General features: G+C 36.5%; 1 protein-coding gene across 7 annotated transcripts in view; it reads left to right on the top strand.

Annotated features, from left to right (window-relative positions):
* CCDC148 (coiled-coil domain containing 148) overlaps positions 1–27,701 on the top strand; it is a 354,676-nt gene that overhangs the window by 225,631 nt on the left and 101,344 nt on the right. For 4 of the 7 annotated variants that reach the window (XM_077153903.1, XM_077153902.1, XM_077153900.1 and 1 more), the window contains one exon: positions 1,422–1,562. In XM_077153903.1, the coding sequence (XP_077010018.1) occupies positions 1,422–1,562 (141 nt within the window). Of the gene's footprint in view, positions 1–1,421; positions 1,563–24,021; positions 24,155–27,701 lie in introns of those variants that run through there. The other 3 variants (XR_013172775.1, XM_077153904.1, XM_077153905.1) reach the window with 2 other exon arrangements.

Genomic DNA, 27,701 nt, shown 5'->3' with positions numbered 1-27,701 from the left:
AGAGGCCATAGCTCTGGTCTGGGAAAGAGAAGGTAATGTGGCTGGAGTGGAAACCATGGGCATTTGTGCCACTTCTTCATGTAACTTACTTGTGCCTTCAGGACCTGCTCTGGCTCTATCTCGTATATACCATTTCCATTTTACAATAGAGTGCTGCTGTGCATGCCCAACTTTATGGCTTGGTGAGTCAGACAACACCCAACTCATGATAGGCAACTCAGGTCTCATGGTAACTTGGTGGCCCATGGGTAAGCGTTCAGTCTCTACTAAGGCCCAGTAGCAGACCAAAAGCTGTTTCTCAAAAGGAGAGTAGTTATCTGCAGCAGATGGTAAGGCTTTGCTCCAAAATCCTAAGGGTCTGCATTGTGATTCTCCTATAGGGGCCTGCCAAAGGCTCTAGACAGCATCTCTATTTGCCACTGACACTTCCAGCACCATTGGATCTGCTGGATCATATGGCCCAAGTGACAGAGCAGCTTGTACAGCAGCCTGGACCTGTCGCAGAGCCTCCTCTTGCTCAGGTCCCCACTCAAAATTAGCAGCTTTTCTGGTCACTCGATACATGGGCCGGAGTAGCACACCCAAATGAGGAATATGTTGTCGCCAAAATCCAAAAAGACCAACTAGGCGTTGTGCCTCTTTTTTGGTTGTGGGAGGGACCAGATGTAGCAACTTATCCTTCACCTTAGAAGGGATATCTCGACATGCCCCATACCACTGGACACCTAGAAATTTTACTGAGGTGGAAGGCCCCTGTATTTTTGTTGGATTTATCTCCCATCCTCTGACACCGCAATGTTGCTGCATTCCTGTGGGTACATTTGTGTACAGTTGTCTAGTTGATTGTCTTCTTTGGATAATTTCCTAGAAGTGGGGTTGTAGGTAAAAAACTATGGATATTTTATAATGTGATACATATTACCAAACCCTACAGAAATGCTGCACCAATATTACTTCTACTAATAAGACAGATCTGTACCCAGAATTTTTTTTAATGTGTTCTATCTTCATTCTGGCTTGTTATCCTTATCTACAAAATGAGTGGACTGAAATACATCAGTGGTTCAGAACTTTTGAAAGTTGTCCAACCTATTTTTTGGGAAAACACACATGTGCAAAAACAGAAATTTTTACTTATTATTTATAGGAATTTGCAGTTAACTCACAGACTCTTTAGGACTTCCCTCTATTAATCCAGAATTTCTAATTTAAGTGATTTTAAAGTTGTTTTCTCCTTTTAACACTAACATTCATATTATGCATGCTTATCACCCAAACATGTCACATTCATGTGTATACACAATTTTAATATGTATTTGACCATATTTGATGCCTGCTTGATACAACCTAGTCTAATTATGACCTGTGAAATCACTTGAGTGTGCATAGTTATTGAAATGAAGAATTTCTTTTTATTTCAGGTTCTTCAATGGCGAGCCCACCAGGAAGAGGTAGCAAGATTGGAAATGGATATTTCTGCCAGAAGAAGAGAAAAGGAAAAGGAGAAAGAGAAATTGTGGAAGAGGAAGGAATTGTTACAGAGAGAGGAGAAGAAAAACAAAGTACAAAAAGCTGTGACTGATGTGAATGTGTGAATGAATACTTAATTGCCTGAATGAGTTTTGATTGATCTGCGTATTTGGCATGGAATTCTTATAGGCAGTCCTTAGAAAAATTCACAAATGTGTAGTAGTCCAGCTTCAGTTCATTTGAGATTCAGAGATTTATGGACCTGGAGGAAAATCCATTTGTTTGACCTATATGAGCACAAGTCCTTGGGATTAGGAGAGATCCTGCATGTCAAAAGTACAGGGTTTGAGACTCTTGATAAATCTTATACTATGTAGGACCATGGCTGATGGCAATGCAGTAAATGGCTGTCAAAGATGTCCTTGTTGGAAAAATACATTGTACTGTGGACAGTGTGATTCATAGCATGCCAAAAGGCTCTTTAGAGAATTTATTTATTTTTATTTATTATTTGTTAGATTGTTTTGTTTTTCGTTTACTGACACGAATCTATTACTCTTCTTTTTTAAAAACTTTTATTGTATAATATAACACATGCAAAACAAAGAAAGGAAAAAGCAGTGATTTTCAGAGCACTCTTCAACAAGTAGTTACAGGACAGAGCCCAGAGTTTGTCATGGGCTACCATACTATGATCTCAGATTTTCCTTGTAGCTGCTCCAGAATATAGGAGCCTAGAAGGAATAAATATTTTTTTATCATCACAATTGAGGCTTTTTTTGTGATAAATAACATATATACAAAAAAGCAATAAATTTCAAAGCACAGCACAATTAGTTGTAGAACAGATTTCAGAGTTTGGTATGGGTTGCAATTCCACAATTTTAGGTTATTATTTCTAGCTGCTCTAAGATACTAGAGACTAAAAGAAATATCAACTTATTGCAATATGCAATTATATTCATTTGTTAAACCCTATCTTCTCTGTATAACTCCACCATCACCTTCGATCTTTCTATCCCACTCTTTAAGGGTATTTGGGCTATAGCCAATCTAACTTTTTCATGTTGGAAGGGGGTGTCAATAATATGGGGTACTGAGATGGAACTAGCTGACATTCTGGAGAGGCTGGGCCCTCTAGGTTTCAGGACTTATCTGGTCCAGGGACCTATCTGGAGGTTGTAGGTTTCTAGAAAGTTACCCTAGTGCATGCAACCTTTGTAGAATCTTATACATTGCCCTAAGTGTTCTTTAGGATTGGCTGGATAGTTTTGGTGGGGGGTTGGCAAGTTATGGTAGGTAGCAATGTCTAACTGAAGCTTGCATAAGAGTGACCTCCAGAGTATCCTCTCGACTCTATTTGAACTCTCTCAGCCACTAATACTTTATTAATTACACTTCTTTTCCCCTTTTTGGTTACAATGGAGTTGTTGATCCCACAGTGCCAGGGCCAGACTCATCCCTGGGAGTCATCTCCCACATCACCAGGGAGACCTTCACCTATGTCCTACATAGAGGGGAGGGCAATGATTTTACTTACAGAGTTGGGCTTAGAGAGCGTGAAGCCACATCTGGCAAGCAAGCAAAAGAGATCATCCAGAAGTAACTCTTAGGCATACCTATAGGTAGGCTAAGCTTCTCTGCTACTACATAAGCTTCACAAGAGTAAGCCTCAAGATCAAGGGCTTGGCCTATTGATTTGGGTGTCCCCAATGTTTGACACAGTATCAGATGATTCCCTGATGGTGAGGTTTAATAGTTCCATATTTTTTCTCCCATCCCTCAAGGGAGTTTGCCAATGCCTTTTGATTATCTGCTTCTGATATTCTAGGATGTTTCCAGGCATTACATTAAACTATACAGGATTAAAGGCCCTCATTCTTATTCTGGGCTCCCAGTGCTTCAGTTGTTCAAATGAGCTATCCAGACAGGTTGAGTTAGATTATGTGCTACAGAAAATTTAGTTTCTGGACAAAATAAACATTTCTTCCTTTGGTCTCAAAGAGTAGGTACTGTTCTAAACTACAGACAATGTCTTCCTTACCCCTGTGTTCTGAATTATTTTAATCCCAACCTGACTGGCTTCATTTTTATCTATAAATACCAGGTTATAGATATATAAAACACCTCTCCATGTTCAGAAATAATAATTACCACTCGGGATTAAATGTATCTTGCTATAAGAGTTTACAGTCTAGGACCCTGTTTTCTTATAAGCATTTTCTAAAGGAGACCATGCAATAATTGTTCTTTCATTTCTGGCTTATTTTGCCTTACCAAATATCCCACAGGTTCATTCACATTGTTGCATGCCTCATGACTTTGTTCCTTCTTGTAGCAGCACAATATTCAATCATATGTATACACCATCGTTCATCAATCTACTTCTCAGTCAGTACATCCTTCAGTCACATGCTTTCATTAGGCATCATGTATAATGCCCAAAGTCCACAGTCCAACCACGCTCTCAGTTTTAGATAATTTCCCTGTTCCCAAGAGAAAGATAACCAATAAACACATTCTCACCAAATAGGAAATCTAAACCTCCTCTTATTTCTTGTCCATTCCCCCATTATTTACCCCTGCTGTTGCTGTGGTACTGCTGATGTTTTCCTGTTAAACATAGCCCATAGCATGCAATAGCAATTTTACCCCTGTACCCTGGACTTAAGCACTCTTCGTACATTAATTATACCTTTGAAGTAGTTCCTGCAAGAACTTATTTATATTTTTAGTGTTAATCAGTGGAACACATAGGTCTATACAACCCCTTTCAATCATGTTCATCTTCAATATGTTAATATTACTTATAGACCCACTAGAGAACTGCCTTCGCTTCTATCTATTCCCTTACATTTGAGTTCAACCTCATTAGCTAACCATTCACCCATCTCTAGCTTCTGTGTATCTCTAAGTCCCCTATATTCTATATTATAAGCTTCTGATTTGACCTTTATGATGCTCATAAAAGTGAAGTCATACAGTATCCATCCTTTTGTGTCTGGCTTATTTCACTCAGTATTATGTCCTCAAGACTCGTCCATCTTGTCATGTGTTTCAGGACATCATTTCATCTTACTGCTGCATAATATTCCATCATATGTATATACCACATTTTGTTAATCCACTCATCTGTTGATGGGCATTTGGATTGTTTCCATCTTTTGGCAATTGTGAATAATGCTGCTATGAACATTGATATGCAAATGTCTGTTTGTGTCATTGCTTTCAATGGTTATATACAAGTAGTGCTATTGCTGGGTCATAGGGCAACTCTATATTTAGTTTCCTAAGGAACTGCCAAACTGTCTTCCATAGCAGCTGTACCATTATACATTCCTACCAGCAGTGCATAAGTGTCCCAATTTTTCCACATTTTCTCCAACACTTTAAGTTTCCTGTTTAGTAGCAGCCATTCTTATTGTTGTAAAGTCGTATCTCATTGCAGTCTTGATCAGCATTTCCCTTATAATTAATGAAAAATGAGCAGCTCTTCATGTGCTTTTGAGCCATCTGTATTTGCTCTTCAGAGAAATGCTTATTTTTATCTTTAGCCCATTTTGTAATTGGGTTGTTTGTTTTTGTGATGTTGAGTTGTATGATTTCTTTATGTGTACAGGATATCAAACATCTGTCTGATATGTGATTTCCAAATATTTTCTCCTATTGTGTTGGCTGCCACTTTACCTTTTTGACAAAGTCTTTTGAGCTGTAGAAGCATTTGATTTTCAGGAGTTCCCATTTATCTATTTTTTCTTTTGTTGCTTGTGCTTTGGGTGTAAAGTTTAGTAAGCTACGTAGGTCTTGAAGATGTTTCCCTACATTTTCTTCTAGAAGCTTTATGCTGCTAGTTCTTATATTTATGTATTTGATCCATTTTAAGTTGATTTTTGTATAGGGGTAAGGTAAGGGTCTTTTTCATTCTTTTGGCTATTGATATCCAGTTTTCCTATGCCCATTTATTGAAAAGACTATTTTATCCCAGTTCAGTGGATTTGGGGGCTTTGTCCAAAATCAGCTGACCATAGATTTTGTGGTCTATTTCTGCACTTTTGATTCATTTCCATTGGTCAATACTTCTATCTTTGTACCAGTACTGTGCTGTTTTGCCCATTGTGGCTTTATAATAAGTTTTAAAGTAAGGAAGTGTTAATCCTCCCATTATGTTATTCTTTTTTAGGATGCTTTTTAGCTATTCAGGGTCTCTTTCCCTTCCAGATGAATTTGGTAACTAGCTCTTCCAAGTTTTTAAAGTAGGTTGTTGGAATTTTGATTGGTACTGCATTGAATCTGTTGATCAGTTTGAGTAGAAGTAACATCTTAACTATATTTAACCTTCCTATCAATGCAGGGAGTGTCTTTCCACCTATTTAGATCTTTGATTTCTTTTAGCAATGTTATATAGTTTTCTGTGTTCAAGTCCTTTACATCCCAAGTTAAGTTCATTCCTAAGCGCTTGATTCTTTTAGTTGCTATTTTTTTTTTGGTTGCTATTTTGAATGGAATTTTTTACTTAACTGACTCCTCAGATAGGTCATTGTTTCCATATAGAAACAATTTTTGCACATTAATTTTATATCCTGCCACCTTGTTGAATTTGTTTATTAGGTCAAGTAACTGTTACAGACTTCTCAGGATTTTCCTATATAATATCATGTCATCTGGAAATAATGAAAGCTTTACTTCTTCCTTTCCAGTTTGGATGCCTTTTATTTCTTTGTTCCACCTATCAGCTCTAGCTAAAATGTCTAGTACAATGTTGAATAATAGTTGTGACAGAGGGCATCCTTTTCTCATTCCTGATCTGAGGGGGAAAACTTTCAGTCTCTATCCATTGAGTACGATGCTAGCTCTCATTTTTTCATATATGCATTTTATCATATTGAGGAAATTACCTTTGATTCCTATATTTTGAAGTGTTTTTTGTCAGAAAATAATGTTGAATTTTTAAATGCTTTTTCAGCATCAATTAAGATGATCATGTGATTTTTTCCCTTTTGATTTGTTAATGTGCTGTATTACATTAATTGATTTTCTTGCATTGAAGCATCCTTGCCCTCTTGGTATAAACCCTACTTGGTTGTGGTGTATAATTGTTTTAATGTGTTGCTGAATTTGATTTGTTAGTATTTTGTTGAGAATTTTGTTCATTAGGGAGATTGGCCTGTAGTTTTCCTTTCTTATATCATCTCTACCTGGCTTTGTTATTAAAATGATATTGGCTTTATAAAATGAGTTAGGTAGTGTTCCTTTTTCCTCAATTTTTTGGAAAAGTTTGAGCAGGATTGGTGTTAGTTCTTTTTGGAATTTTGATAAAATTCCCCTGTGGAGCCATCTGGCCCTGGGCTTCTCTTTGTAGGAAGAGTTTTGATGACTGATTACATATCTTTACTGGCGATTGGTTTGTTGAGAGCTTCTATTTCTTCCTGAGTCAGTGTACCTTGTTTGTGTGTTTCCAGGAATTTTTCCATTTCATCTAAATTGCCTAGTTTGTTGGCTATAGTTGTTCACAGTATTCTCTTATGATTTCTTTTATTTCTTCAGGGTCTGTGGTAATGCAACCCTTCACATTTCTGATTTTGTTATTTGCATCTTCTCTCTTTTTTCCTTTGTAAGTCTTTCTAGTGGCCCATCAACTTTACTGATTTTCTCAAAGAACCAACTTTTGGTTTTACTGATTCTTTCTATTGTTGTTTGTTCTCCCATTCATTTAACTCTGCTTTAATCTTTGTTATGTCTCTTCTTCCATTTGCTTTGGGGTTAGTTTGCTGTTCTTTCTCAAGTTCCTCCAGGTGAGCAGTGAAGTCCTCGATTTTTGCTCTTTCTTATTTTTTAATATAGGCATTTATGGCAATAAACTTCTCTCTCAGCACAGCCTTTGCTGCATCCCATAAGTGCTGATATGTTGTATTCTCATTGTCATTTATCTCCAGATAGCTACTGATTTCTCTAGCAATTTCTTCTTTGACCCACTGGTTGTTTAAAAGTGTGTTATTTAATTTCCATATATTTGTGAATGTTCTCAGTCTTTTGTGGTTATTAACATACAGCTTCATTCCATTGTGATCAGAGAAAATGCTTTGAATAATTTCAACATTTTTAAATTTATAAAGACCTGTTTTGTACTTTAGAATATGATCTATCCTGGAGACTGTTCCATGAGCCCTAGAGAAGAATGTATATCCTGGTGTTTTGGGGTGTGATAATCTATATATGCCTGTTAGGTCTAATTCACTTATCAAGTTATTTAACTTCTCTATTTCCTTTTTGATCTTCTGTCTGGCTGTTCTATCTATAGAGGAGAGTGGTGTATTGAAGTCTCCTACTATTATTGTTGAAACACCTTTTGCTTCCTTCAGTTTTGCCAATGTCTGTCTCATGTACTTTGGAGTTCCTTGATTGGGAGCAGAAACATTTATGATTGTTATTTCTTCTTGATGAATAGTCCCATTTCTTAATATATAATATCCTTCTTTGTCTTTTATGATGTCTTTACATTTGAAGTCTATTTTTTCTGAAATTAGTATTGCTACTTCTGCTTTCTTTTGGTTACAACTTGCATGGAAAATCTTTTTTCATCCTTACACTTTCAATCTATTTGTGTTCTTGTAGCTAAGATGAGTTTGTTGTAAGCAGAGATTATATATCTTATATATATATACATACAACTGGATTATATCTCTTAATCCATTCTGCCAATCTGCATCTTTTAATTGGTAAATTTAGTCCATTAACATTCAAAGTTATTACTGAAAAGGTGTTTCTTGAATCCCCCATCTTATCTTTTGGATTTTATTTGTCACATCTATATGTTCTTTTCCCTCTTTCTCTTTTTATCCTTTAAGTTATCCTTACTGGTACTCTTCAATACTGTGCCCTCCTCCAGACCTCCCTCTCCTGTCTATTTTTTTTTCAACTTAGGAACTCCCTTTAGTATTTCTTGTAGGGTTAGTCTCTTGTTGACATATTCTTTCAGGATTTGTTTGTCTGTGAAAATTTTAATCTCTCCCTCAGTTTTAAAGGACAATTTTGCTGGGTACAGAATTCTTGGCTGAAGCTTTCTCTTTCAGGATCTTAAATATATCATACCATTGCCTTCTCACCTCCATAGTGCCAGTTGAGTAGTCTGAATTCAGTCTTATGTGGTTTCACTTGCATGTATTAGATTGTTTTCCTCTTGCCACTTTCAGGATTTTCTGCTTCTCTTCAGCATTTGATGTATTGACCAGAATGTGCCTTGGGGAAGGCCTATTTGGATTTATTCTATTTGGAGTTTATTGAGCTTCTTTGATTTGCATATTTATGTCCTTTCCAAGGGTTGGGAAATTTTCCCCATTATATCCTCAACTAATCTTCCTAGCCTTTTACTCTTCTCTTCTCCTTCTGGGACACCAATGATTCTTATATTTGTGTTCTTTGTTTTGTGCATCATTTCTCTGAGATCCAATTCAAATTTTTCCATCTTTCTTGCCATTTGCTGTTTTGAGTATTCAAAATCAATTGTCCTGTTCTTTAGTTCACGTATTCTTTCTTCTGCCTCTTCAAATCTGCTGTTGTGTGCTTTAGTATTTTTTTTTTCACATGGGCAGGCACTGGGAATTGAACCAGGTCTCTGGCATGGCAGTTGAGAACTCTGCCATTGAGTCACCATTGCCTGCCATCTAGTATGTTTTTTATTTGGTCTACAGCATCTTCAATCTCTGTGATATCTTCTATTTTTCTATTTATTCTATCAAATTCCTATTTATGCTCTTCTAGTGTCTTCTTGATTTCCTTTATGTCATTAGCCATCCCATTGATTTTATTTAGTAGAGTTATATGAACATCTTTGATTGTTGTTTCAATATCTTTGTGTCCTCTGGTGTTTTAATTTGGTCATTAGGCTGGGCTATATCTGTCTGCATCATGAAATGTCTAGTGATCTTCTGCTGTCTTTGAGGCATGTAAATATCTGGATTGGTTTACTTTGGAAGGGATTTTCTTCAGTAGTCTACTGCCTTGTATTTGCAGAATGGATGAGGAGCAGGACACAGGGTGTGGGGTGAGTGCATCAGTGCAGTAATGTGTTGCAGCACAGGTTTAGGAGTATGTTGGGGATGCTACGCTGGTGCCTGTGAACATGGGCACCCGGCAGCAGGGCAGGATATGGCTGAGCAGCTGTACAGGATCAGGGTGGGGCCCTGGTGTGCATTGGTCTAGGGGCAGTGCCCTTTGTGTACATGCACAGAGCTAGGGCAGCCACTTGGTGTTGTGCCTTGGGTCAGATGTGTCCTAGCTGTGCAGGTCAGTGCTTTCCCAGACCTGGGAGGCATGACTGGTGGCCATGAGCATGCACAGAACTGGGAGTTTATGGCACTGATGTATACAGGTACAGAGTTCAGGGAGGTCAGAGTGGGGCAGTGAGACTGTATAGGCTGGAGGCAGGTGTAGCCTGGGTATGGCAGTAAGCACCAGCAGCCTTTATGCGATGGCAGTTGTCTACAGGGGACAGGGACTGGGAGTTGGGGCTCAGGAAGTGTGGTGAGACTGTGCTTGTTCAGGAAAGGTGGGTCAGGCTGGGGCGAGAACGGTGCTAAAGGGGTTAGTGGGCAGGGAAGGGTGGCGGGTGATGGGGTTCAGGTGTGGGGTGTGGGGTGAGTTGCAGGTTGTGGGGATTGTGCTGGTGAGGGTAGCACATTCATGGAATGTGGTGTGGCTTACTCCTTAGTCCCCATCTATGCACTTCTGAGGGCCCCTGCCTTCCACATTAGGCTGTTTGCACCAGTTGGACTGTCTCTGGTTCTCTGCTTCTCTGTTCCTCAGCTTTTGCAGCCAGGGTCATCCTATGTAATACAAAAGACTCTCCCGCATCATTTACACCCTAGAATCACCATCTTAGTCACCCTCCCATCCCTTCTCTGGCTGTTCCTTGGAGCAGGGTTGATCTCGATCATCCTATTCTGCTGTCTTCCTGGAACCTCCATTACTCTTCTTTTGAACAAACATTTGGTTTCCAGTCTTCAAAATTTTCATCAAAAATCTTCTTGACAGCTTTGAAATGATTGTTGATAAGCTGTGGAAGATCAAACACATATGAGGGAATAGATATATATGTAGATGTAGATATAGAGTTACAGTATTTATGTAGGCATTTTTGTTCCCACACACAAATTATAGAGTTTTCAGAAAAAATATGCTTGTTAAATATTTTATGAGATTTTGTAAAAACTATTTTTATGGAATTATTGATCTCACGATGTTTGATATCTGTAGAAATGATTCACTAAAAGTCAGTTTATGATCAACCCCATAGTACAATGAAAGAAATTCCAATTTATCTATACACTGTGTTGACTTGATCTGCATGATATAAAAAATGATTTCTTTTGAAAAACTACCTACATTGCTAGGAATGACTGATCAATTCCTAGCCCTTGGTGTGAAACTTTTCATTTTTGTGAATATGATTGATTCTTTGAGTTTTTTAACCACCCAGATCCAGACTGCGAAGAAGAAAGATCTCTGAAGCCCTTGTCTAGAAGTTTTTCCTTCAAATTTGAATATGTGGGAGATGAAGGCAGTATGGATTTTTTTTAAATGTTAAGCCAGTTTTTCTTCATTTTTTTATACTAGTTACCATTGTTCTTTATTTCTTTTGTGTTTTTAAATCAACAAATTGGTATGGAGGCAGTATTGTGGAAAACAACATATATATAAGTTATATGATCATTTGACAAAGTCAGGTGCTAAGAAGATATAATTCACAGTTTTTATATTTTTAGTACAAAAATGAATTCAATTTCTGCTTCTAAGGAAATAGGTAGGGTGCTTTCATCAATCGCCATCAAGAAAACTTATGGTTAAAAGGAATAGTTGCCTGTATCTCAGAAGGTGTCATATATATATTGCTCATGCTTCCCATAATGTATGTGAACTAGATATCTCTGTGGGGAACTTACTGATTATTTTGTGGTTATGAAAGTACAATATTGGAAAAGCATTTTCTTATAATTTTGTAATTCACCTGAGCCTCTCCTGGCATTTTTCTCTTTATAAATTTTTTGACCATGAAAGAAATTCTTTAAGCATTTATTTGCATGCAGTATCTTCTTAAATTTCATACAAACTGATTTAGGTACAGTTCCACTTCTTGGGCACTTACAAAGACAATGAATAAATACACAAAATAAATGATTCAAGTATTGAGACTGTGAATTAATGCATTTAATCTTGGGTATTAACTTTTTTTAATTAGAGAAGTTTAATTAGATTTACAGAACAATCAGTCATAAATTACAGGGTTCCGGTATACCATCTCACCACCAAAGCCATGCATTAGTGTGGATCATTTCTTACAATTGATAATAGTACATTTTTATAATTGTACTATTCATTAATTCCATGGTTTAACTTAGGGCTTGCTGTTTTGTATAGTGTAGTTCCATGGATTTTTTTTTTTTTTTTTAAAGGAAAGACAGAGAGAAGGAAGGAAGGATAGAAGGAAGGAAGAGAGGAAGAAAGGGAAACATCTTTTAAACATTTTCTTGTTTTATTGTATTTTGTTTCTCCGTTTTCGTTACATGGGCTGGGGCCGGGAATCGAACCGAGGTCCTCCGGCATAGCAGGCAAGCACTTTGCCCGCTGAGCCACCGCGGCCCGCCCAGTTCCATGGATTTTTAAAAAATTTTATTATGTAACCATATATACAATCTCACATTACCGCCTTTTAAACATCATGTTCAGATATAGATATTTCAGGGCTGTTAATTGCCTTCACAAAATTGTGCTTCCATCACCACCATCCATTACCAAAACATTTCCATCATTCCAAATAGGAGCCCCGTACAATTTAAGCCTTAACTGCCAATTCCCTCCCCCTCATCCCCTGGTAACCTATATTCTACATTCTGACTCTGTGAGTCTGTTTATTCTAATTATTTTGAAGCCATGAGATCATTCAATATTTGTCCTTTTGTGTCTGGCTTATTTCACTCAACATGTTGTTTTCAAAGTTCATCCATGTTGTCATGTCTCAGAACTTCATTCTTGGGTACAGCTGAATAATATTTCATTGTTTGTATATACCACTTTTTTTTTTATCCATTCATTGGTTGATGGACAGTTGGGTTGCTTCCATCTTTTGTTAATAGTAGATAATTTTGCTATTAATATCCAGGTGAAAATATCTGTTTTCAATTCTTTGCAGTATATACCTAGTGGTTAGATTACCAGGTCATATGGTAGTTCTATATTTGACTTTCTGAGAAACCATCAAACTGTCTTCCACAGCAGCTGCATTATTTTGCATAGTCAGCAGCAATCAATGAGTGTACCTATTTCTCCACATTCTCTCCAACACTTGTAATTTTCCATTTTTAAATAGTAGCCATTTTAACAGGTATGAAATGGTGTCTCATTGTGGTTTTGATTTTTTTCCCTATTGGCTAATGATGTTGAGCATATTTTCATGTGCTTTCTGGCCATTTGTATATAATCATGGAGAGATGTCTTTTCAAGTTTTTTTTACCCATTTTGTAATTGGCTTGTCTTTCTACTGTTAAGTTGAAGGATTTCTATATATTTATTTGGTATATTAATTCTTTATCGGATATGTGGTTTCCAGATATTTTCTCCCATTTTGTAGGCTGTTATTTTGCTTTCATGATTAAGTCTCTTGAGAGACACAAGTTTTTAATTTTATTGAGGTCTTATTTCTCAATTTTTTCTATTGTTGCTTGTGCTGTTGGTGTAAAGTCTAAGAAACCATTGCCAAACACAAGGTCTTGAAGATTCTTTCCTATGTTTTCTTCTAGGAGTCTGATAATTCTAGCTCAGATATTAAGGTCTTGGTCCACTTTTAATTGATTTTTGAATTTGCTGTGAGGTAGGAATCCTCCTTCTTTTTTGCAAATAGAGAACCAGTTTTCCCAGAACCATTTGTTGAAGAGACTGTTCTTTCCCAATTAAGTTCTCTTTGCCACTTTGCCAAAAATCAGTTTGCTGTAAATGTGAAGGTTGATTTCTGAAACTCTCAATTCTCTTCTACTGGTCTATATATCTGTCCTTGTACCAGTACCCTGCTGTTTTGATTACTGTGGCTTCATAGTAAGTTTTAAGATTGGGAAGCAAGAGTCCTCCAACTTCATTCTTTCTTTTCAAGGTGGCTTTAGCTATTTGGGGCCCCCTGTTGGTTATTCAATCTGACTTGGGGAATGGGCATGTTTATATAGGAGAGCACAAAGGGGTTTGCTAGCTGTCTTCCTCACAGTCTGGAAGATTTCTAGAAGTGAGGGAAAGACATTTTGAAAGATGGGAGAGAGGTCTTTCTGAGTTTGTATAGGGGGTTGACACTTGCTTTATAAATACCTCAACAAAATCTACCAGTGTAATGGAAGGAATAACTAGGCAATTATAGTGGCTAAGGAGATTAAAAGGGTAAGCTAAGTGCCTCTTAAAAGAATATGGAATTTATGCCTGAAAAGATGAAAGCTGAGAAGAAAGAAGAATTTCAACATCATTAATCATATGGGTTATTTGAACTTAAATATACTCTTCACATTTTAGAATGCGAGATTGGAATTGTACCTGTGATCATTAAAGAAGTAAATTTAGGAAGCTATCAAATGCTATATATCTAGAATGCATTTTTTGACTCTACATTGCATTTTACTAAGCTGCATTTAGATATTATTTAACTATCTTCCATTGATAGTGAGGGACATAATAAGAAATGCCCTATCAAATATGATATTTTATTTATATAGACTATAGAGGACATTAAATGTTTTTGAAAGACCTAAACCAAATTCATTACCAACCTATAGTAATTATATCGAACCAAAGCATGTGGTTTGTTGATTGATGTGATAACCATATTTATACCTATCACTCATATTTGAAAATATTAATATTTTTCATTCTGTTTCAGGTTTTTTAAGTTTAAATGAAGTAGACTATTACAGATAAAGTTGCAGTACTCTTTAGATACCTTTCTCACACCATTTCCCTTTTTCCCTCCCCAGAGAGAATCATAATCATGAACTTTGTTTCTACCCTTCCAGGCTGTGTGTTGGTTTTAATATATTTTAATATACAATTTGTGATTTTAAATTGTATCATTCTGTAGCATATACTTTTTCATGCAATCTTTTGTTTCTGAGATATACCCATGTTAATACATTTAGTTCTAGTTTAATCCTGTTAACTGTTCTATACTATTCCATTATAGAAATACACTACCATTTATCTCTTCTTAGTGGTTGACTTTTTATTTTTTTTTTTTTTTGTATGCTGTATGGCCATGGTCACATTTCATTCTTTTTCCATGTGAGCATCCTTTTATCGCAGCACCATTTCTTGAATTTTTGTTTGTTTGTTCTCTTTCCTTGTTTCCTTGTTTGCTTTTTGGGAAGTGCATGGGCTGGGAATCAAACATAGGTCTCCCGCAAGTGGTTGACATTTAAGTTTTTCTCTTGCATGTGCACAGCTTTCTCTGTGGTACACCTAGAAAGGGAATTGCTGTATTGTAGGGTTTGTATACTTTCAAATTTCTCAGATTATTTTACTTTATAAGATATTTCAAACTTAGTTTTTTGATTTTTAACAATCTGGTGAATAATGTTTTAATTTGTATTCCCTTGATTACTTGCCTTGTTTATGAAAACATTTCCTACTCTGAGGTCATGAAGTAGTCTCACATACTGGGAAAGTAGAATTTTTAATGTGGCAATAGGGAGCAGCTATTAAATAGCCAGGAATAGTACAGAACAACTGCTGGGGCCACATCAGTGACTGGACACACAAAGTACACCAGTCTGGACAAGCTGGACCAGCTATCATCCAACCCAGAGCCATGAGTCCCTCAAGCTGTGGAGCCAGCGCCCTTCCCCCACAGGCTGCTTCCCAGAGGGGAAAGGAAAGAGACTTTACTAACAGCAAAGGGCTGAGTTCAACCAAGCTCCAATTGCAGAATTAATTAACAAATTCTGACTACTAAAAATCGACCCCCAGCTCAGCTGTACCTCAAGTAAAAGCTGAGGTTGCTAGCTTTTGCCCCTGTGTAGAGGGGACAGGACTGACAGGAAAAAGAAAAAAAAAACAGTTTTTGTTTGTTTGTTTGTTTTTTTATCAGACAGCAGAAAATATTTGAAAAGGTTGGGGCCCTGAAGAATAGGAGGGGGCACATAGGACCTGTAGATACATAGAGCAGCATACCAACTTAAGCTCTTGCTTGGCAAAACCAAGGAATGGTGTCTTGCTCTGAAAAGGATTTTTTTTGGGGGGGGACTGTGTTCCTATGGCTTGACTATTCTTTGCATACAACTGCAAGCTCCAACTGCCCCAGGCTAGGGCAGAATCAAGCTTGTCTGAGAGCTTGTCTAGAGGCTGTGCCTTCCCCAGGAGAGGGGTGGGGCCCAGCTCAGTTGGACTCCCTCCCTCAAGGAATTCAGACCCCAGGGTCTGAAAAACTGAAGCAATTAAAACCAGACAACAACCTCTCCTCTGTTTCCACCACACCCCATCAGGGAAAGTCTGCTGAAGTTAAAGGTACCACATCACTTTATGCTGGTAGGACCCACAGGCAGACAAGTGCCACATACTGGGCAGGACAGGAAAAACACAGTCTAGAGGCTTCACAGGAAAGTCTTTCAACCTGCTGAGTTACATCCTCAGAAAAAACTGATGCAGGTGACTCTTCCCTCCTGAGAAGAGGCCAGTTTGGTCTTGGAAAACCTGACTGGGGTCTATAATATATAAGTAGACCCTCTTAAGGGGGGAAAAGGCAGCATACAGGCAGGGCAAGAAATGAGAAAACAGGAACTAAAAATATTGATCTGTTAAACAAAACCTAAGCTAGAGGACTAGAATAAGCTGAACTGAACATCAAAGAACAGATAGACAACAAAGTCATCCAGCAGGAAAATCCTAGGTAAAAAACAATCTCCAGAATAAACTAACTAAGGATTTTAAATGTCTAGACACCAGCAAAAAATGATGAACCATGCTAGGAAAACTGAAATTATGGCTCAGTCAAAGTAACAAACCAACAATTCAAATGAGATATAGGAGTTGACACAATTAATTCAGGATGTTCAAACAGACATGGAAAATCTCATCAAAAATCAAATCAATGAATTAAGGGAGGATATAAAGAAGGCAAGGGATGCACAAAAAGAAGAAATTGAAAGTCTGAAAAAAAATCACAGAACTTATGAGAATGAAACACACAGTAAAAGAGAAAAAGAAAAAAAAAAAGGAAACCTGCAATGTTAGATTTCAAGAGGCAGAGATAGAATTAGTGAACTGGAGGATGGGACATCTGAAATCTGACAAGCAAAAGAAAATATAGGGAAAGGAATGGAAAAATATGAGCGGGGACTCAGGGAATTGAATGACAACATGAAGCACACCAATATACTTGTTGTGGGTGTCCCAGAAGGAGATGAGAAAGGAAAAGGAGAAGAAAAACTAATGGAGGAAATTATCACTAAAAATTTCCAAACTCTTAAGAAAGACTTAAAATTGCAGATCTGAGAATGCAGTGCACCCCAAATAGAATAGATCTAAATAGACGTACTCCAAGACCCTTATGAATCATAATGTCAGATGTCAAAGAGAATTTTGAAAGCAGCAAGAGAAAAGCAATCCATCACATACAAGGGAAGCCTAATAAGACTATGCATAGATTTCTCCGCAGAAACCATGGAGGTGAGAAGACAGTAGTATGATATATTTAAGATGCTAAAAGAGAAGAACTGCCAACCAAGAATTCTATATACAGCAAAAATTATCCTTCAAAAATGAGGGGCAAATTTAAACATTTTCAGACAAAAAATCACTGGGAGAATTTGTGACCAGGGACTAGCTCTGCAAGAAATACTAAAGGGAGTACTAGAGACAGATAGGAAAAGACAGCAGAAAGAGGTGTGGAGAAGAATGTAGAAATGAAGACTATCAGTAAAGGTAAAAAGAAGAAAAAATAGATATGACATATAAAATCCAAAAAGCAAAATCATAGAAGAAAGTACTGCCCTTACAGTAATAATTCTAAATGTTAATGGATTTAACTCCCCAATCAAAAGGCATAGACTAGCAGAATGGATTAAAAAACAGGACCCATCTATATGCTATCTGCAGGAGATGCATTTTAGACACAAGGATAAACATAGGTTGAAAGTGAAAGGCTGGGAAAAGATATTTCATGCAAATAACAATCAGAAAAGAGCAGGAGTAGCTATACTAATATCCAACAAGTTAGACTTCAAATGTAAGACAATTAAAAGAGACAAAGAAGAACACTATGTATTAATAAAAGGAGCAATTCAGCAAGAAGACATAACAATCATAAATATTTATGCACCAAGCCAGTGTGCTCCAAAATACATGAGGCAAACACTGAAAAGAGAAATAGACACATCCACCATAATGGCTGGAGACTTCAATTCCCCCCTCTCATCAGTTGACAGAACATGTAGACAGAGGAACAATAAAGAAACAGGGAATTTGAATAATACAACAAACGAAGTAGGCTTAATAGACATTTATAGAACATTACACCCCACAACAGGATACACCTTTTTCTCAAGTGCTCATGGATCATTCTCAAGGATAGACCACAAACCAAGTCTCAAGTAATTTTAAAAGATTGAAATCATTCAAAACACTTTCTCGGATCAAAAAGGAATGAAATTGGAAATCAATAATAGGCAGAGGGCCAGAAAATTCACAAATATGTGGAGGCTCAACAACACACTCTTAAACAACCAGGGGGTCAAGGAAGAAATTACGAGAGAAATCAGTAAATATCTCAAGGCAAATGAAAATGAAAGCACAACATTTCAAAATTTATGTAGGATGCAGCAAAGATAGTGCTAAGAGGGAAATTTATTGCCCTAAATGCCTATATCAAAAAAGAAAAAAAGAGCAAAAAGGAATTAACTGTTCACTTGGAAAAACTAGAGAAAACTGTTAGCAAACTAACCCCACAGCAAGCAAAAGGAAAGACATAACAAAGATTAGAGCAGAAATAAATGAAACTGAGAACATGAAAACAATTGAGAATATCAACAAAACCAGAAGCTGGTTCAATGAGAAAATCAATAAGATTGATGGACCCTTAGCAAGGTTGACAAAAAGAAGAAGAAAGAGGGTGCAAATAAATAAAATAAAAAATGGAAGAGGACACATAACCACTACCCTGCAAAAATAAAGGAGGTAATGAGAGGATACTATAAACAACTTTATGCTAATAAACTAGACAATGTAGATGAAATGGACAACTTCCTAGAAAGGCCTGAACAACCAACATTGACTTGAGAAGAAATAGACGACCTCAACAAACCAATCACAAGCAAAGAAAATGAATTACTCATTAGAAGGTCCCAAAAAATAAAGTCCAGGACCAGATGGCTTCAACATGTGAATTCTACCAAACACTCAGTAAAGATTTAGTGCCAATCCTGTTCAAACTCTTCAAAAAAATTGAAGAGGGAAGTCTACTTAACTCATTCTATGAAGCCAATATCACCCTCATACCAAAGCCAGACAAAGATATTACAAGAAAAGAGAATTACAGAGCAATCTCTCTAATGAATATAGATGCAAAAATCCTCAACAAAATTCTTGCAAATTGAATCCAGCAGCACATTAAAAGAATTATACACCATGACCAAGTAGGATTCATCCCAGGTATGCAAGAATGGTTCAACATAAGAAAATCAATTAATGTAATATACCACATTAACAAATCAAAGCAGAAAAATCACATGGTCATCTTGATTGGTTCAGAAAAGTCATTTGACAAAATTCAACATCCTTTCTTGTTGAAAACAGTTCAAAAGATAGGAATAGAAGGGAGCTTCCTCAACATGATAAAGGGAATATAGAAAAACCCTCAGCTAACACCATCCTCAATGGAGAAAAACTGAAAACTTTCCCCCTAAGATCAGGAACAAGACAAAGAGGTCCACTGTCACCATTGTTATTCAACATTGTGTTGGAAGTTCTAGCTAGAGCAATTAGACAAGAAAAAGAAATACAAGGCATCAAAATTGGAAAGGAAGAAATAAAACTCTCACTGCTTGCAGATGATATGATACTATATGTCAAAAACCCCAAAAGCTCCACAGAAAACTACTAGAGCTAATAAATGAGTACAGCAAAGTGGCAGGTTACAAGATCAACACTCAAAAATCTGTAGTGTTTCTATACACTAGTAATGAGCAATCTGAGGAGGAAATCAAGAAAAAAATTACATTTAAATTGCAACCAAAAGAATAAAATATTTAGGAATAAATTTAACTAAGGATATAAAAGACCTATACAAAGAAAACTACAAGAAATTGCTAAAAGAAATCACAGAAGACTTAAATAAATGGAAGGGCGTACCGTTTTCATGGATTGGAAAACTAAATATAATTAAGATGTCAATTCTACCTAAATTGATTTATAGATTCAAAGCAATACCAATTAAAATCCCAAAAACTTACTTTTCAGAAATAGAAAAACCAATAACCAAATTTATCTGGAAGGGCAGGATGCCCCGAATAGCTAAAAGTATCCTGAGAAACAATGAAGTCGAAGGTCTCACACTACCTGACTTTAAGGGGCATTACAAAGCTACAGTAGTCAAGACAACATGGTACTGGCATGAAGATAGACATAATGAGCAATGGAATCGAATAGAGTGTTCAGATATAGACCTTCTCATCTATGGACAGTTGCTCTTTGATAAGGCAGTCAAGCCAACTCACCTGGGACAAAATAGACTCTTCAATAAATGGTGCCTGGAGAACTGGACATCCACATGCAAAAGAATGAAAGAGGATCCATATCTCACACCCTATATAAAAATTAACTCAAAATGGATCAAAGGTCTAAATAGTAGATCTAAGACCATAAAACTTTTAGAAGAAAATGTAGTGAATTATCTTATAAATCTTATATTAGGAGGCTGTTCCCTAGATCTTACATGCAAAGCATGAGCATTGAAGAAAGAAATTGATAAATGGGAATGCCTCAAAATCAATCACTTTTGTGCATCAAAGAACTTTGTCAAGAAAGTAAAAAGTCACCCTACACAATGAGAGACAATATTTGGAAACTGTATATCAGATAAGGGTCTAGTATCCAGAATATATAAATGGATTGTTCAACTCAACAACAAAAAGATAAAAACCCAATTACAAAATGGGCAAAAGACATGAACAGACACTTCTCAGAATAGAAAATACAAATGGCCAAATGGCACATGCAAAGATACTCAACTTCCCTGGCTATTAGGGAAATGCAAATGAAAACCATAATGAGATATCATCTCACACCCACCAGAATGGTCATTATCAATAAAACAGAAAATGACAAGTGCTGAAGAGGATGTGGAGAAAGAGGCACACTTATCCACTGTTGATGGGAATGTCAAATGGTACAACTGCTGTGGAAGGCAGTTTGGCAGTTCCTCAGGAAGCTAAGTATTGAATTGCCATATTAACCAGCAATACCATGCTAGGTATCTAGTCAGAGGACATGAGGGCAAGGACACAAGTGGACATTTGCACACCAATGATAATAGCAGCATTATTTACAATTGCCAAGGGATAGAGTCAGCCTAAATGTCCAACAGATGAGTTGCTAAGCAAGCTGTGGTATATACATACGATCAAATATTATGCAGCTGTAAGACAGAATAAAGTCATGAATCATGTAATAACATGGATGGACCTTGAGGACATTATGCTGAGTGAGATTAGCCAGAAACAAAAGGACAAATACTGTATGGTCTCTGATATAAACTAACATTAATAAATGAATTTGGAGAATTTCAGTTAAGAACAGAGGCCATCAAGAGATAGAAATAGGGTAGATTTGGGGTAATTGGAGCTGAAGGGATACAGATTGTGCAACAGGGCTGATTGTAAAACTTCAGAAATGGATAGCACAATATTACCTAATTGTAGCACACTATGTTAGTACACTGAATGAAACTGAATGTGAGAATGATAGAGGGAGGAGGACTGGGGATACAAATGAAACCACAAGGAAAGATAGATGATAAAGACTGAGATGGTATAATCTAGGAATGCCCAGAGTGTACAATGATAGTGACTTAATGTACAAATTAAAAAATGTTTTTACCTGAGGAAGAACAAAGGAATGTCAATATTGGAGGGTGTTGCAAATAGATAGTATTCAAATTTTAAAACTTTAAGTTATATGTGGGACTAAAGCAAAAAAATGTTTATTTGGTAGAAAATTTATATTTTGACTAGTGCATTTCCTAATATAACTTATATGAACAGTTTATTTGAACACCATAAGTACATAGAACCTTGAATAGGGCATGAGATTTTGTAGGTTTGTCCAGGGTGATGCCCTGATAAATCCCAGAATGATTTGAACAGTGAAAAAAGAAGTATTTGCAAAGTTCCCTTGGGGGAATGGCAAGAAAGGGGGAAAATCCAATTTCCCTATTTGGAGAATTCCTGATATTCTCGCAAGCAGTGGGGACAACCAAGTCAATAGGGTGAACCCTCAATTTTGGGGTTTGTTCATATGAAACTTAACCCTGCAAAGGATAGACTAAGCCTACTTTAAATTAGGCCTTAGAATCACCCCCAGAGAACCTCTTTTGTTGTTCAGACATGGCCTATCTCTTTCTCAGCCAATAGGGCAAGCAAACTCACCACCCTCCCCCTCTCTACGTGGGGTATGACTTCCAGGGGTGTAAACCTCCCTGGCAACATGGGGGAGAAATCCTAGAATGAGCTGGGACTCTGCATCAAGGGATTGAGAAACCCTTCTTGACTGAAAGGGGGAAGAGAGAAATGAGACAAAATAAAGTGTCAGTGGCTGAGAGATTTCAAACAGAGTCGAGACGTTATCCTGGAGATTATTCTTACACATTTTACAGATATCCCTTCTTTAGTTTAAGATATATTATAGAGGCTAGAGGGAAGTGCCAGAAACTGTAGAGCTGTGTTCCAGTAGTCATGTTTTTTGAAGATAATTATGTAATTATATAGCTTTCACAATGTGACTATGTGATTGTGAAAACCTCGTGTCTGATGCTCCTTTTATCTACAGTATTGACAGCTGAGTAAAAAAAGGATTAAAAAATATTTGGAAACAGACAAAATGTGTAAGCAATATCCAGAGTATTTAGAGCAGTCATAAATGACAGATATCCATTACATCTTTGTCTTATCTTCCTTGTTATTGTCATCTTGAATTTTAGGTCTGTGTTCCTTCTAACCCCATTCCAAATTTTGATTATTTTTATTTACAATATATTGGCCAATTCACTATTACTTTTTGTACAGCTTTTCCCTCGTTGACTCAACTTCCTTCTTGGGGAAAAATGTGATTTTTGTAGTTCATTCAGAGATGGTCTGTAAGTTGTAAATTCAGTCTTTACATATCATAAAATGTATTTACTACATCTTCATTTTTGGATGATTATTTGCGAATGGAATTCTATACTGATTCTTTTTATTTCAGCATTTTTAGGATTTTATTTCTTCGTCTTGTATCTGTTTTTGCTGATGAAAGCCCTGCTATTGATCTAATTATCAATTTTTTCTCTCTGGTGACTTTTCATATTGTTTATTTACTTTGATGCTGTGTGCTGCTTGGGATTCAGTATTATCCTCCAATCTGAATATAATCCAATACTTGAAAATGCTTAGTCATGCTTTCAATATAACCTCTCTAATTCCCCTTGTTTTCTTCTTCTGGCATGCTATCCTATCAAGCAAAGTTTAGGCCATATTAATCTATACTGTATGTCTCTTAATTTCTGCTTTATATTTTCCACCTCCTTATTTCTCAGTGCAAAATTCTGGATGATTTCTTCATATATAACTTCTAATTCATTATTCCTTATTCAGCTTTGTATAGTCTACTGTTCACATCGACTGCTGTATTTTTTTGCACTACTAATTATTTTTTTGTGTGTTTCTAGAGTTTGATTTGGTATTTTTAATATCTGCCTGTCATTTTTATACTTTTGTATTTTTGCCTTATACAATCTTTTGGGCCTTTTAGCTATCTAACAATTTTGAATACCCTTATTCTAAAGTATATTTCGTATATTATATTATATACAGTTCTTGGCAGTGTGCAAATTCTCTTATTGGTTGTGTTTGCCTACTATGGTGATTAATTTCCTTATATGGCTAATATTTTTATACCATGTAGGAATTGTTTCCCTTTGGAGTATCAGGTGGCCTCATTGTGAGAGCTTTCCCACAAAGAGCTATTATATTTGCCTCTGTTTAGGGTTCTGTGCATTTTAATATTCCAGGACAAGTTTTTATATTAATTTCTAGACTCAAGACACTACACTTTGAACCTAGAGTGAATACTGATTTAGCACACATGCATAACAATGGCCTGGGGTTCTCATTTCTGCAGTTGACCCTTTTTTCTTCCATAGTCCTTGGCAGAAGGTAAGCTCCTTGGTCACTTTCTAGGGAAGTGATTAGGGTATATCTAGTCTCTATTTCTTATGTGATTAAGTCCTGAATGACTTCTTGTTCTTTGTAAGCAGCTTGGTTCTGTCTCCTGTGTTCACAGGGTCCACAGCTAGTGTTAAAGATCCAGGTACCAGCTCTTCAGGCCTACATCAGATTTCAGTTTTCCCTAAGAATCCCTTGACTTCAGCTTCCTCTTATCGCTCTGACTTTGGGTTCCATCTTTATTTCAGGTACTGGGGGATGTGTGTGTGTGTGTAGTTTTTGTGTTATAGTTTGTCCAATATTTCTGCGTTTTTGAAGTGAGAAAGGAGGTTTCCATGTCAACTCAGACATACCACCAAGAGTTCTGGCTAACTTTATATATATTAGCCACAAACCTGAATTCTCTTTTAACTATTATTATTTTTCCTTCGTCCTGATTTCCTTGCTTTTAATTTTTTAAATACATTTTGGTAAGTAATCTCTAATCCTTTCTGGAACAAAGCAAAGTAACTGTTTTTAGGAATAATAAATAATTTATTATTATTTTATTATATTATATTATTAAAATATATTATTTTATAAATAATAAATTTTATATATTATTATATAAATGAATAATTTTTAAAATAATAAATAACTCTTAAGACAAGTAACAGGACATTCTGCATTACCTGGTCTATATAGTAGACCTACTTGATTTGTTAGTAAGCATGTCACAATTTATACATAAACAATCGTAAGGCTACTTTATAGACTGATTTGTGTAAGTCTAACACTGTGGAGAATGTGTATCTTCTTAGGTACATTTCTTATTAATCTTTCATTGTTATCCTTGTACTTAAGCACCAAAATAAAATAACTTTCAATCACCCTAACTTTTTGTTAGAATCAAAGGTTTTATAGGTTGGAGACTAATTTAGGTTTTTCATAGTTTAACAGCAGCTTGCAGAAAAACTCTTATAGGCAACTCCCCTGACTTGAAAATTGTCACTTTGCTAGCTGGCACTCTATTTTACCCTCTTCTGCTATTTCACATTTCTGATTTTCTGTTCTCATCAGAGAGTGGCAGCAGATACATAGAAATTATGTCATGTGTAAACCCCCAGCATAGGATTTATGAATAAGAAATAATCTTCATCCTAATTCTTTTTCCCAGAAATTTGTCTTTTAGGGTGCATTTGTTAGAATAATATTTTAATCTGTATCCAATACTAAAGTTTGCCTTATATGTGATAGTTCCTTTAAATTGTCATATCACCTCTTCCTCTAGATTTAAAATTCTAGTTGAGCATAATATCTGAAGTTTTTAAATTATTTATTTATTTATTTATTTATTTATTTATTTATTTATCTCCAGACTCAAGGAACTTTTTGATTTATAAGTTGTTAGGTGATCTCAGTAATATTTTCAGAAGTGTATCTACACTTTTGAAATTATTATCATGGTAAAGATTAAAAGATGATGCCTTTCCCTAACTATCCCTAGGAGCTATTGTAAGAAACAAAATTACTGTACTAGATGGACTTTAAAATGCCTCTATGAATTATTGGTCCCAGTACCACCCTTTCACTATGGCTCTTCCAGTGGCTTGGATAATATAAAAATTGGCTGGCATTGTAGAATTTTAGGAGAGTTTGTTGTTGCATGATGCCTGGAGTAACATGGGAACTAAGGCAGAATGTAGTTACAGCCTAGCTCCTAAAAGGAAATTCTGAGCAAGGCTCACATATAAAGGAGACATATGTCTTCTTTGACCCAGCATTCCACAATTCTCTCTCAATATTTGCCAACTCATAACTCAGCACTTCAGCATTGTATGATGATGGAGGAGGGAACATTATCAGCAAAGTCAGGATGCATCCACTGACCATGTGACTTTTAGCCCTACCTCAGAGAGGTTTGGGTAGAAGGAACTATCATTTTGTGAACTCTGAGCCTCTCATGATATTACAGTAAATGCCCAGACTCAACCTTCAGTAGGATTTTTACAGATAGGTACTTCTCCATATCCTCAGGTAATCAGGCAAATACTTAGAATCACATGCATGGGGGGTGGGTGGGTTGGGAAAGAAGGAGTCTAAAACAAAAAGGGGATAAGGCTTTCATAAATGCAACTCAGGGTAGAGGATCATAATAATACTTCTTCTCAGTAGACTTCAGAAACTGTGCATAGGAGAGAATTGAGAATAACTCTCCAATTCAAATCAAAGTCCTTCTCTGAGTGTGGGTGCTTCCCAGCTGCTAAAAAAAAAATACCGTTCAATGGATTGGCTTAAACAATGGGAATTTATTAGCTCACAGTTTTGAGACTAGGAGAAGTCCAAAATCAAGGGATCAGCAAGGTGATGCTTTCTCCCCAAGGTGTGTTAACATTTTGGTGCTGGCTACTTGCAATCCTTGGGCCTTGGCTTTTCTGGCCAAGGCTTCTCACATGGCAGTTCATGTCATTTTTCTCCTTCGATTCTGTTGACTTTTAGCTTCTTCCATGGCTTTTTTCTTTCTATGTCTAAATTTCATTCTGCTTATAAAGGATTCCAATTATCCAGATTAAAGTCTATACTGATTTAGTTGACCACATATTAACTTAAAATAACATCTTCCAAAGATCCCTTTTATAATGGGCTTATACCCACAAGAACAGATTGAGACTGAGAGCATGTTTTTCTGGAGTAACTCCAAGCCATCATAGTGGAAATTGTGGGACTCATGAGAACAATTAGTAGCTTGGTAATAGAGCCTTCAGAGAGGATCACCTGAATGAGGAAGGCTTTTGACCTGAGAGTAGCAGAGGGTCAGCAGGGAATGTTAAATCAGTGTAAAATTCTACTTGCCTGAAGGAAATCTGTCTAAAGGACTCTCACAGCCCCTACCATAATCAACAAAATAAACAGAACATAATGCATCCTTTCCATGAAGTGATGACTTGTGGTGATCAGGATGAATATTCTTGAATTCTAGCTTGTAAACATCTGTAAACAGATGGAGTCTTCTGTGAACACCATGCTGTAAGGGGGCTGCTGAACTGTTTTTGCTCACCTAGAGCTTAAGAGAGTTTTGAATCAGCTATATATAACAATTCCTGGGAAGTTCTTTGCCTTGGGAGTTTATAAAGAATAACAAAATGGGGGTGGGTGAGTGAGAGTAGTCCAATGGTAAAATTCTCACCCGCCATGCAGGAGACCCGGGTTCAATTCCTGGCCTATGCACTCTCCCAAAAACAAACAAGCAAGCGAGCAAACAAACCAAACAAGCAAAAATTCAACAAATGGTGCTGCAATAACCGGATACTCACATGGAAAAAGAATGAAATGTGATCCTGCCATATAACATACAAGAAAAAAAAAAAGAATTAGTTGACAGTGACTGAACTTACATTATGAAATGGGAATATGTTACTATATATAAATGTAGCTATCATTAATTTATAAAGTAAGCTACAAAGTGAAGTTCCAAAAAGCACCAAGAAACTGTAGAGACCGCTTGATTCAGGTTGATTCTGAACTAGGCTGATTCTCCTGCCATGTTCTGGTGGTCCTGTTTTTTATTCTAGTCCATTCTTGTCCCATACTGATTTGGAAGATGGCTCTGTTATTGTTTTTATTTTAAGGACCCTTATTCTCATGTCCCTTCTTATTTTCTTTTGAATTTCCTTTAACTACAGTCCTTATTCAATGTATTATGATGGAGAATTGCTTCTTGACAAAATGTTAGCTGTCTGCTTCTTAGCAGGGAATGGCTTCCCTTTGATTTTATCATGCTGACATTCTGACAGTCTCCTGTATAGTGATCAGAGACCT

This window comes from Tamandua tetradactyla, chromosome 3, assembly GCF_023851605.1.
Source record: "Tamandua tetradactyla isolate mTamTet1 chromosome 3, mTamTet1.pri, whole genome shotgun sequence".
Taxonomy (NCBI): domain Eukaryota; kingdom Metazoa; phylum Chordata; class Mammalia; order Pilosa; family Myrmecophagidae; genus Tamandua; species Tamandua tetradactyla.
Note: the sequence above shows the minus strand (reverse complement) of the source record. Positions and strands in the feature narration are given on the sequence as shown.